Source organism: Mandrillus leucophaeus, unplaced genomic scaffold, assembly GCF_000951045.1.
Source record: "Mandrillus leucophaeus isolate KB7577 unplaced genomic scaffold, Mleu.le_1.0 Scaffold86, whole genome shotgun sequence".
Lineage (NCBI taxonomy): Eukaryota > Metazoa > Chordata > Mammalia > Primates > Cercopithecidae > Mandrillus > Mandrillus leucophaeus.
This window is the reverse complement of record NW_012109363.1, coordinates 985,700-998,006: the sequence shown is the minus strand read 5'-3', so window position 1 is coordinate 998,006 and position 12,307 is coordinate 985,700. Positions and strand designations below refer to the sequence as shown.

The following is a 12,307-nucleotide window of genomic DNA, read 5'->3' as shown; positions in this document are numbered from 1 at the left end:
CACGCTGCTTTGATTTCGCTCTTGCCTCTCTTCTTGCGCTGCTCAGCTGGGAACATCGTCTCACCAGGGGCAGCAGCGACACGCGCTGCACAGCCAGACAGGAGCTGGCTGCGGGGCATGGAAGCAGCCTCCTTGGCAGCCGGGAGAGGAGCGAGCGCACACCACTGCCTGTGACCCAGGCGTCCGGCTGCTGTCCCCTGCCTGGGATCTCATCCACACAGAGGTCTCTCCCTGTCCTCCCTGCCAGCTTTTCCTCTGCAGAGCCCAGTGGAGCCAGGTGAGTACCCTTCCTCCCTGGAACATGCTGCTGTTGATCCTGAGTAGCCAGGAGCTGGGGGTGCTAGGGTCCCGCCACCACCCAGGGTGTCCACCTGGACTGCCAGGCCGGACGACCTTGTCCCCTCTCCCCCAGGCCTTTGGCAAAGTGGTTAATGGCTGAATCCAGTCTCTGGGGCACCATAGTTAGTCACCCCGTGACCATTCTGCTGCAGTCAGCGATGCCAACAGGGACAGCAGGGTGGGGGAAGCATTCCCTGTGGCAGGGCGGCTGTTCTGAATGGACATGGGGAAGGGGCACCGGTGTGAGCGGCATGTGTGTGTGCGCGCTTGCGAGTTGGCTGGAGGCTTGCTGGCGCAGATAGGTCCGTCTGCCTGCAATCATGCTCATGTGTGGGTTTTGAATGGTGTGAGGCATGTCTGGAAACATATCTTTCTGGCACACGTGAGGTACGTGTGTTGGGGGGACTTATCCGAGTAGCCTGTGGGTGTGCGTGGGTGGGGACACTATGAGGCAGTATATTTAGGGGTAACCATGTCCCTTGTCATGTGTGTGGGAGTGTATGCAGACAGGGGCTTTCTGTGTGGGGAGGTGAGACCCAGAGCAGGACGGGGTGGGTAAAGAGAAGAGGGGGCAGAAACCATTGTCTGTGGGCAGAGCCACGTAGGTGCACAAACCTGTTGGCACGAAAGCTCAGGGCTGGCAGAGTGTGGCCAGAGGCAAACACATTTTCAAAGTCTGTCTTTGAGCCTGGCGATGATTCGAGAGAGAATACCAGACTTCGGGCGGGGGCTGCTGTGTGTATGAACACACATGTGTGTGCAGGCAGGCGTGTGGGTTGCGTGCCTTCTTGTGGAGGTGGCACGCACGCATGTTGGTGCCTGTGGCGTCCTCTTTTCCCCAAATATGGCTTGTGAGGAGGTGTGCGTGGACGTGTGTGCGTGAGCCTGTGGACATGAACATGTCTGGGTGTGCATGGAGGTGACAGCTTGAAGAGGGAAAACTGCGGGGCATTCTTAGAATGTAGAAGGTGGCGGGAGGCACCTGAGTGTGTAGATGGGTGAGTGGGAGTGAGGACGTCCGTGGAGGTGTGGGATGCGGGTGGGTGGGCACTCTTGGCACATGTGTGTATGTGCATGCGTGCCTGCCTGTGTGTGGGTGTGTACATGCCTGTCTTGGGGTGGATCCACACAGGAGTGTGGGTGTTTCTCGGGTGTTGCCTCAACCTGTCCCTCACACCCTGCCCTTCCCCAGTCTTCTGGGTATAGAGAACTTGGGTTCACACCCACCCCTCTGTCCACCCCAGCTCACTCACTGCCGCCCTCCCAAGTTAGGGTGGGGATGTCATCTCAGCTTTCCCAGAACTGTAGGGAGGAAGGCACAAGCAGACACCCAGGTCCTGGAGACCCCTACCGCCACACACAGCTGCCCCTATTTCTAGGAGGACTCCAAGGAGAGGCAGGAATAGGTGCCTGCTCATGGGACGAGTGTGGGCTGCTTCCGAGCGTGTAGGTGGGTGCCACTCAGGGCCTCTTGGGTAGGAGTGTGTCTGTGTTCGTGTGCGTGGGTGCGTGTGTGTGTGTGTGTGTGTGTGTGAGGCACATGTGTGTCTCCCTGAGAGCTTCTCACCAGGATCCCAAGAGGTGGTAACTCCTCACTGTTCCACACCTGTCCCCGTGAATTACAGACTGGTTTATTAGGGTAGGGTTGCTTCCAGACACCCAATCCCATCTGTTTGATTTTGGGGTGGGCCTAGTAGCACCCCCATGCTTATTTACCGTAGGATTCCCCATGCACAAAGCCACTGGCATTTTGGCTCTGGAATGGGAGGCTAAGATGAAACAGGACTTGAGTGACACCTGGGGCAGGTAAGGGCCATCACCCTTAGCCTTCACCCTGTACTTGCCATCCAGGCAACTCACAGGTTAATACAGAGGTGCCAGGCTCTGGAGCAAGCTTAATTGACAGGAAGGTGTGGGCTGGATCCTCTGGAAGCTATAAATAAAAGTACCTGCTTTTGCAGGCACAAGATGCCCTCACCACTAGCTCCTGGGCAAGGGGAGGAGAAAAAGAGGAAGAAAGAAGAGAAGGAGGTGACACTTAGAAAAATGAGGGGTGCCGGGAGCTGGGATGGAGGAAGGGATTGGAAAGCAGGAGACCAAATGCCCCTGGAGAACGCCCCACCCCCATCTACAGTCCCCTCCCAGACGCTGTCACTCCCCTTCCCTTCTCTCTTCCCCATCCCGGAGCTAGGCCAACCAGGCCAGAGTCACGGCGAGAGTCAGCTCTTCCCAGCTAAAGCACACATGAGAGTGACCGTGATGAGGTCTTCTCATAGCTGGACAAGCAGCAGACATAAGGGGAGAACCAAAGGAGGAAGACAGGGAGGGAGAGAAAATGCAGTTGCTTGAAAGGAAATGATAGAAGGAGGGAAAGTACAGGGTGGAAACACCACGGACACCCACGCATGCACACACGCCACACATGTGCCCCTCCACCCCCACATATGAGGGGACACCACCTTAGCTTAATGATCAAGAGCTTGGGAGCGGGAGTTCAAATCATTTGCTCCCTGCGTGGCCTTGGGCAGGTTAGTACCTTCCCGACCTCAGTTGCCTCATCTGTAAAATGGAGATAATGATAGTGTGTCGCTGCTTCCAAGCTTGCATGAGATGTCTGTGAAGTTATGAGCACATGGTTGGCCCCCAACAGATGTTAATGTTAAAAGTAATGATTGAAAGGAATCAAGAGAAGATTGGCTGAAGAGAAAGAGGGATTGTCAAAAAAAGTTATGGGTGGAAAAAAGAGCTTGAAGCCGGCTGTGTCGTGTGCCCCTCCCACCACGAATGTGTCCACATGCACCAACGTGGCACTTGTCCTTCCAGCCATGTACCGTGGCAACCCTTGCTGACCCCAGCGAGGAGAGAGGCCTGAATCCGAGGGCCCTGGCACCTGTGAGCTCTTGGCTGTCACCTGCCCCAAGCCTCGCACCTCCGCTCCACAGCAGGTGCTTCCTGTGTTTCCTCCGCCTCTCACCCGTCCTCTCCACCCCCACCCCTTTCTCTTTTCACGCCTGCTGGCTGAGGGCCCCCTCCCTCCTCGGCTCCATCTGCTGCAAATCTGTCCCCGCCCGGCTTTGCAGCGTTCCCACTGCCTCTGCCACCTGTCAGGTGCCGTCTGCTCTGCAGACCCCTCCGCGGAGAGCAGAGAGCCCCCCGGGCAGGCACCCCATTCCACCCTCCATCAACCTTCTCCAGCCTCCCCTGTGCAGTCTTTCCCATCTAATTCATGAGGCAGGTGGATTCCAGGGTTCCTTGAGGTTCCGCCTCGAAAGGGCTATTGGGAAGAGGACATTCCAGAAAGCTCGCTGGGGGCAAGGGAGGTACTGACCCTTTTCCTCCTCCTCAGTCCCCACAGGAGACAACCGTGACGGGAGCATGGAGCTGCTGTCCACGCCCCACAGCATTGAGATCAACAACATCACCTGCGACTCTTTCCGCATCTCCTGGGCCATGGAGGACAGTGACCTGGAGAGGGTCACCCATTACTTCATTGACCTTAACAAGAAGGAGAATAAGAATTCCAACAAGTTCAAGCACCGGGTGAGTAGAAGGTGTCCCAGGAGCCCCTTCCCAGCTCCTGTTCCTGAAGGAAGCCGGATAAGGGAACACCTGGAAGTGATGGCTTGGAGTCAGAGGCCTGGTTAAAATCCACACTCTTCTTCCTGTGTCATTTTGGGAAAGTTACATGACCTCTCTGAGCCTGAGCTCCTTCCCTGGTGAAGAGGGAATAACAATGCCGAGCCTCGCGGGGTCGTGGAGAGGATGCAGTGAGTCATGTTTGCGTGGTGCTTGGCCCAGTGCCTGGCACAGAGGGAGCGCTGTTATCAGCGCCACGACTGAGACTTCAAGCAGGGGCAGAGAGCCCGGGTGGGGTGGGGCCGCAGGCATCGCCTATGGGGATGACGTCTCAAGTCTCGACAAAGCTCCGGCTCAGGGCACAGCCTCGCTGTTGGCTGGATGGGCCACACGGGCCTCGGTCTGGGCGGGGCCCTTTTGCTGTGGCCTCAGTTCTCCCTCTCCGGCCCCTCACCTGCTGGCCTGCCATTTGCTTGACTTAGAAAAGGAATAGGACAGAGTCTTCCATGGGTGTGTCCTTTTCTGGGGTTAAAAGCCAGTGTGGGGGTGGGTGGGAGGAAGCCCCCCATTCTCTCAAGCTGGCAGAGGCAGGGGGAGTGAGGCGGCCAGCTGGCTCCCAGGCCGACGGCACCGGCGTGGGTTACTCACCCGCTCTCTTTCTCTGGAACCGGCTCTCCCGATCTGGGTGTCTTTTGGCAGGCCAGTTGCCACGGTGACGTGAATGTTCAACACCACCCCCTTAACCCTCCCCCCCCAAAGAATAAGGCATATTTTCCCTTCCTCCCTGGCTTCTCAGCATTTGCCGTTGCCGTGGAGACGGCACTGCAGTGTGCAGAGCTCTCAAAGTCTCCTTAAAAAATGAAGGCCTTGCCGCCCTCAACTTCGTGGCTTTTCCCCTCCGTTCCCAAGAGAACAGGGTGTCAGGGGGGTTCGAGGAGGGGCCAAGGCTGGGGAGCGTCTGTGTGGCCTTCCCAGGAAAATGGTGGCCAGGATAGGAAGCCAACGGATCCTCAAGATTGGTCCTGCTCAGGAGAAACAGGGCCATCTGGGGAGTGGAGATTCTGGGGTGACGCCCAGATCGGGCATGAACCCCTGTTTGACGCCCGGCTCTCTGTCTGTACCCCATTTCTCAGGATGTCCCCACCAAGCTCGTGGCCAAGGCAGTGCCGCTGCCCATGACGGTGAGAGGCCACTGGTTCCTGAGCCCCCGCACGGAGTACAGCGTGGCCGTGCAGACGGCAGTGAAGCAGAGCGACGGGGAGTACCTGGTGTCCGGCTGGAGCGAGACAGTGGAGTTCTGCACTGGGGGTGAGGCCCTGCTTTCACGCCCCTGTCCTGCTGCTTGGCACGTCGGGCTTAGTTGTGGTCAAAGCGGGGCTTCCTGGCAGTCGAGCAAACACTGATGAAAGCCTTCTGTCCACCAGGCAGCATGCTTGGGCCACAGGGAAGGCACACAGGCATGACACCCTCCCTGCCTCCAAAAGCCACCCTTTCTCTTCTCTCACTGGAGGCAGATGTGAACCCCACTAATCATGTTGGCAAGACCACTTCCATTAAGAAAGGGAGTTACTTTTCTGGCTTGGTACCAGATCACAGGCATCTTTGTAAACACTGTGGTCAAAGGTGCATGATGTAACATTTGCCATCTTGACCATTTTGAAGTGTACAGTTCAATGGTATTAAGTATATTCACATTGTTGTGCAGCCGATCTCCAGAACCTTTTTTTCTTGGAAAACCAAAACTCTATACCCATTAAACAACCACCCCCCGTTTCCCTCTGCTGGCTGCCATTCTACTTTCTGTTCCTATGAATATGAGTCCTCTAAGTATCTCATATGGGTAGTACAATTGTACAGGATCTGTCTTTTTGTGACTGGAATATACCAGGATTTACTTCCTTTTTAAAACTGGATAGTATTTCATTGTATGGATAGGCCACATTTTGCTTAATCAATGATCTGTCAATGTGCACTTGGTGGAGCAATCACATTTCGCTTGTTCTGAGCCTCCATGTAGCCTGGGAAAATGGTCCCTGGTTAACGGCCCTGCAAACTCTCTTAGCAGAACTTAACTTGTAGACTCCAGCACAAACAGCAGGCTTATGTGTGCTTGGTCACTCGTGACTCAGGGTCTGTCCCCACAAGATTGCATTCTTTTGGTGTTCACGGTGAGAGCTGCTCCAGATCTCTCTGTCACACGGAAGGGGCACAGAACATTCTCAGCCCCGGGCCTCTGAGGCTGCTGGCTCCATCCTTTGCCAAGATTTATGCCCCAAGTCTCCTTGAGCTGCTGTTGTCTTTTGAGTGGTGCTTTTTCTTTTTTTTTCTCCTTCTGTCTTTTTTTTTTTTTTTTTTTTTTGAGATGGAGTCTCGCTCTGTCCTCCTGGCTGGAGTGCAGTGGCATGATCTTGGCTCACTGCAACCTCTGCCTCCCGGATTCAAGCGATTCTCCTGCCTCAGCATCCTGAGTAGCTGGGATTACAGGCGCCCACCACCACGCCTGGCTACTTTTTTTTGCATTTTTAGTACAGATGGGGTTTCACCATGTTGGCCAGGCTGGTCTTGAACTCCTGACTCAGGTGATCCGCCCGCCTCGGCCTCCCAAAGTGCTGGGATCACAGGCATGAACTACCGCGGCTGGCTGAATGGTGTTTTTTCTTAGTTCTGCTGCAGAACCCCACTCTCTGGAGGCCTCTTGCTCCTGGAGGGGAAAGCTCGGTTTCCCCTGAGACCTCCATGTGCAGTGGGCATTTAATTCAAATTGGGGATCTGGCTGCAATCCAGTCCACACTCCTCTCTCCAAACCGAGCACCCTGGCCAGGGATGCATCCACAAAGAGGGAAGGGCAGCTTCTTCTAATTTGTACCAAGGAGCTGGATGTGCCAACAGCAGCCTTCCTGGGGCTCCAGGGTTCAATGTTGCTATCCTGTTTCCAGCCTTCCCTGTTTCTCCTGAGATGCTCAAGCTGAGAGCCATTGCTCCAGACCCAGGACTGCCTAACCATTGCCTGGTCTCGCTTCTCCCTAGCCCCTCAGGAGCCCTCACCTGTAGCTACAGCTGGCTTCCATGGGGGTGGTGTGGGTAGCCTCCTAGCTACTGGATTTGAGGGGCTTTCCCAAAAGGACCTCAAGCCCTCTCAAGTCTTCCTTTTTCCCATGAGTCCTCTTTTCACATGAGGATAGCCTGGGATCACAGCCCCTGGGCACCCTGGCGGGATTACTGGGCGACCCTCTGCCTTTTTGTGACCCAGAGAGCCCCGAGACTCTGGCATTGTGGTTGCAGAGGTGATGAGGACAGACAGCATACAGCGCTCTGTGTTTCCAGCAGAGGCCAGCTGGCCTGTTCCCATCTGAGTTTAAGGTTCTGCGACTGTCTAGTCGCCTCTGCTGTTCTGACAGACAGAGGTTGGCCGGCACGCACAGGGTGGGGTGGGGTGGGGACAGGAGGTGTTTGTGCTCCTCAGCTGGCCCTCAGCTCACCCACTGCATCTGGGATCTTGCAGATTATGCCAAGGAGCACCTGGCTCAGCTGCAGGAGAAGGCCGAGCAGATCGCAGGCCGCATGCTCCGCTTCTCCGTCTTCTACCGCAACCATCACAAGGAGTACTTCCAGCATGCCAGGTATGGGTGCGGGCTCCCGGCTGGACCCGCCAGGCCTCTCCTCCCTCCCAGCCCTTCCTGTTCCTGTCCTGGCTGTCTGAGGTCACCCCCACCCCCGTGGCTGCCAGTCCCTCCTCTAGGATTGACATGCCCTGACGTCACCAGGCTGGCTCTGAAGAGACTGCTGCTTTGGGGATTGGGCTCAGGGAAGATCAAGGGCTCTGGGGACAGGGCCTTCTGCAAGAGTGTTGTACTAACGAGCCTGGGAGAATGAGATCTGGGTTTGCTCCCGCTCTGGGACAGTTCTTTTCATGGGAGTCTACCACCACAGGTCTCTCTGATTCAGGCCCTGGGGCCAAAGGGGAGGTGGCAGGGAGTGCATAAAATGAGTGTTCTGATCACAAAAGGTTTGAGGAAGCACCCAGCTCATCGCTTTTCAAACTGGGTGCTCCCTCCAGGGAGACATGTCAGTGAACCCCTTAGAATGCTGCCATGGGGTTGGGGGGACCAGAGGATGAGGCTTGGTGGGCCCCACACCTGATGTCCAACCAGAGCAGCCTCAATTTTATTTGCCTGTGAGCCTTCCACGTATAATTTCTTTTGGGGGAAAAAAGAGAGAGAGGCTGCAGTCTAAAAGTGTTCGAAAATTGGTGATCTGATCCAACACCCTTGGCCTACAGAAGAGGAGCACGAGGCCCAGAGGGAAGCAGCTTGTTCATTCGAGCCAGGGAGTCACTTGTCACTGAAGACAGCCAGGATCAGGCAAGAGTGAGGCAGGACCAGGAGTACCCACCCTCCCCAGGCCTGCTGGAAAGTGCTCCGAGACCACATCCTTCTGAGGCTCAGCCAGGGCAAGCAGCTGCTCTGCCTCTTTTTTTTTTTTTTTTTGAGATGGAGTCTCTCGCTGTCACCCAGGCTGGAGTGCAGTGGCGTGATCTCCGCTCACGGCAACCTCTGCCTTCTGGGTTAAAATGATTCTCCTGCCTCAGTCTCCTGAGTAGCTGGGACCACAGGTGTGTGCCACCATGGCAGGCTAATTTTTGTGTTTTTAATGAAGCGGGGTTTCACTATGTTGGCCAGGCTGGTCTCAAACTCCTGACCTCAGGTGATCCACCCACCTCGGCCTCCCAGGGTGCTGGGATTACAGGCATGAGCCACTGTGCCTGGCCTCTGTCTGCCTTTATCCTTAGAGTCAGGGCAGTTTTAACCTCAGGGCAGTGAGGACCTTGGGAGTCTTTGGGGTTTGTATTAAAGAAGCAAGGCCTGCTTGGTGGCTCAAACCTGTAATCCCAGCATGTTGGGAGGCCAAGATGGGATCACTTGAGCCCAAGAGTTCAAGATGAGCCTGAGCAACATAGTGAGAACCCAATCTCTACAAAAAATTTAAAGAATTAGCCGGGTGTGGATCACTTGAGCCCAGGAGTTCGAGCTTGCAGTGAGCTGTGATTGTACCACTGCACTCCAGCCTGGAAAGTGAGTCAGTGGCCCAGTTTGGACTCCTTTATCAGCGAGAATGACAGAGACAGGGAGCACCCATGTGTGCCAGGCACCTTACTTGGTGCCAGGATGTAAAGATAAAGGCAGAGTTCACTCTTTTGAGAACCTCAGAATCCAGTCAGCGAGACAGTATGGAAAGATTTCATGTGAAAGGTACGTGTAATTGTTGAGCACAGTTCAGTGTCCTGGTCGATGAAGTGGCTCACACCTGCAATCCTAGCACTTTGGGAGGCCAAAGCCGGAGGATCTCTGGAGGCCAGGAGTTCAGCCTGGGCAACACAGTTAGAAGACTGGGCGTCCTGCACATAGTAGGCAGCCAAATATTTGTCAAGTGCAGGTGTCTGCTGTTCCTGGAGGGTTTTAGTGGGGAGCAGACGCGTGGCTGAGGCTTGAAGGCTGATTAGAAGTTTGCCAAGCCAGCCGGAGGAAGGTGGAGAGGGCGGTCAGTGCAGCAGAGGGAAGAGTCCTGCACAGGGGGCACAGAGGCAGGAGACTGCGTGTGCAGGGGGTGGGTAAGTAGGTGTGATGGCAGGAGGTGGGGAGTGTCGAGGAGACCACAGAGATCAGATCATGAGCCGCCATGCTTTTCACGCACGCCCCATCAAAGGGTTTCAAGTTGGGGAGTGACAGCTTCACATCTCTTCTCTGAGAAGGAGTGGGCTGGATGAATCCCTCTCCAGGGCCCTCTCTGCTCTTGCATTCTGGAAGGTTCTATTTGCAACTAGTGGAGGCGGCTGGGGGAGGGCTGGGAGCTGGGCTGGCTCCCTCCCTCCTCGACCACACGCAGCAGCCAAGCCTCAGCCCGGCTCACCAGCCGCATCTTCTCTTCCCTTTGGCGTGTCTCCCTGGGGTGGGCAGGACCCACTGCGGGAACATGCTGCAGCCCTACCTGAAGGACAACAGCGGCAGCCATGGCTCCCCCACCAGCGGTATGCTCCACGGGGTCTTCTTCAGTTGCAACACGGAGTTCAACACAGGCCAGCCCCCGCAGGATTCCCCCTACGGCCGCTGGCGCTTCCAGATCCCAGCTCAGCGCCTCTTCAATCCCAGCACCAACCTCTACTTTGCGGACTTCTACTGCATGTACACGGCCTACCACTATGCTATCCTGGTGCTGGCGCCCAAAGGCTCCCTGGGGGACCGCTTCTGCCGCGACCGCCTGCCCCTCCTGGACATTGCTTGCAACAAGTTCCTGACCTGCAGCGTGGAGGACGGGGAGCTGGTCTTCCGCCACGCCCAGGACCTCATCCTGGAGATCATCTACACCGAGCCTGTCGACCTGTCCCTGGGCACCCTGGGGGAGATCAGCGGTCACCAGCTCATGAGCCTGTCTACTGCCGATGCCAAGAAGGACCCCAGCTGCAAGACCTGCAACATCAGCGTGGGCCGCTAGGGACTCCTGGGGAGCTGGGGGGCGAGGGAGAGAGGAGCAGAAGGTGGAGGTGGGTAGCCCAGGTTCAGGGAGCTTGCTTTCTCTCTCCTACCCCCCTGCTCCCTCCACTCTGCCCAGCTGCCCTCCCCCCGCCCCTTGGCATTGGAGGCAACAGACGGTGGTCCTCTTGGTAAGTGTGGCCCACCCCTGGCCTGGTGGACGTGGAAAGGCTTCTCCTCCTCCGTAGTTGGCAGCTGAGCTGGATTTCTGGAGAACTTCCCTTTTCCTCTGGTTTCCTTGTCCTACTGTTCTTTGCCTCATCCAGGTCTCTATGTCCCAAAGACCTGCCCACCTCCTGGGGCTCTCCCAGGGAAGCCCCTCTGGGCCAAAGCCCACGTGTAGCTTGGCTGCCTCCAGAGGAGATGCAGAGAGCTGTGGGGCGATCTTTCTTAGTCCCACTCACCCCACTCAGGGCCAACCACAGAATGCCCCCTCCCTGCTGAGCTGGGTCTCTGGGGCTTCCCACTCCAGGCCCGGATCCCTTCCTTCTATAAATAGTCTCCTGCACCACCATGACACCCTGGCTGCTCCTTGCCCCAAAGAACCCTCTTCCTGCATGGGAGAGCTGTCCCTCCTTCTCCACCTGCCCACCGGGACACTCCCCCTGCTCTCTAGAAAGGAATTCTCTTTCTTCTCTTGGCACTGGGGGCGTCAGGCTGTCGGGTGTTCCTTCCTTCCATACCCCAGCATACCTTCTCCTTGCTTAGAGTGCGGGGGTCTGAGACAGCAGCCACCGGGGTTGAGGAGGGGGAGGAGACCCCTGAGACCCAGAAGTGCCCCTTCCTCAGCTGTGAGTGGGCCGCCTCATGCTCTGCTGGGGCCTGGCATGGAACATGAGATCTTCGAGCTGTCCCGCGGGCCCCGGCACCCCGCCCAGCCGTGCACTTTGCTCACTTGCTCTGCCACGGTGCCGTGACTGTACTGTGCCCGTGCGTGACCTGGACTGTGGACCCTCTGCTGCTCCACCTCTCCCCTGCCCACTGGCTCTGTCTGCTCTCCTGCCACCCTGCTGGCCGGGAGCCCCTCCCCGGGGAGTTCTTGGTGACGTCCTTCCCGGGCCTCCTTGTGTTTTTGCCTCATTCCTACTGTCGCACAGGTCACCAGGGTGGACTCCCTACAATCAGCAAAGCAAACAGAGAGCCTGTGGGAGGGGCTGACAGCAGCCGCCGGCTGTTTGGGGGATGATGGAGGTGACATCAGGCAGAGAAGAGTGCAGCCTCACAGTGACTTTCTCAGAGGTGACGGAGATGATGGATGAGCAGCTGGATTTCCATGATGAAGGACGGAAGCAGCGGCGGGCCGGCAAGACCATACCTCGGTGAGGGGCAGGTGGACAACCGTCGCCTCTCTGTAGCCAGGGGGAATTGTGTGGCCAGCTGTCTCTCTGGGATGGGTCAGGAGGCCTGGAGGCTTCCTGCGGGGAGAGGTGTGGAGAAGGAGAGAACATGGCCCAGGCCCTTTCCTTCCCCCTGTGCTGACAGCATTGCTGTAGGGGTGGCCTGCTGCCCTCCCCTGGCCCTCATGTCCCCCCGGGGCTAGGGTCCACCTGCCTGTGCTGTGCTTGCGACGTGCATCAATAAACCACCATGGCCTGAGGGCCCTGCTCGTCTCAGTCCATTTGAGCTGCTGTGACACAATACCACAGACTGGGTGGCTCAAAAACCGCAGATTCATTTCTCATAGTTCTGGAGACTCAGGAGGTCAAGATCAAGGTGCTGGCAGAAGCTGTGTCTGGTGAGGGCCTGCTTCACAGATGGCTCTTTTCACTGTGTCCTCACAGGGTGAAAGGGATGAGCAAGCTCTCTTACCCCTCCTTTTTTTTTTTTTGTAGAGTTGGGGGGTTTCACCTTGTTGCCCAGGCTGG

General features: G+C 56.7%; 1 protein-coding gene across 4 annotated transcripts in view; it reads left to right on the top strand.

Annotated features, from left to right (window-relative positions):
* The window catches only part of PHYHIP (phytanoyl-CoA 2-hydroxylase interacting protein), a 14,248-nt gene extending 2,188 nt beyond the window's left edge, over positions 1 to 12,060 (top strand). The window contains exons 1-6 of one of the 4 annotated variants that reach the window (XM_011968793.1): positions 1 to 277; positions 3,163 to 3,284; positions 3,686 to 3,879; positions 5,049 to 5,223; positions 7,418 to 7,535; positions 9,870 to 12,060. In XM_011968793.1, the coding sequence (XP_011824183.1) occupies positions 3,715 to 3,879; positions 5,049 to 5,223; positions 7,418 to 7,535; positions 9,870 to 10,404 (993 nt within the window). In that variant the 5' untranslated portion in view covers positions 1 to 277; positions 3,163 to 3,284; positions 3,686 to 3,714 and the 3' untranslated portion in view covers positions 10,405 to 12,060. The remainder of the gene's footprint in view (positions 278 to 3,162; positions 3,285 to 3,685; positions 3,880 to 5,048; positions 5,224 to 7,417; positions 7,536 to 9,869) is intronic. The other 3 variants (XM_011968794.1, XM_011968792.1, XM_011968791.1) reach the window with 3 other exon arrangements.
* Positions 12,061 to 12,307: the final 247 nt, after the last annotated feature.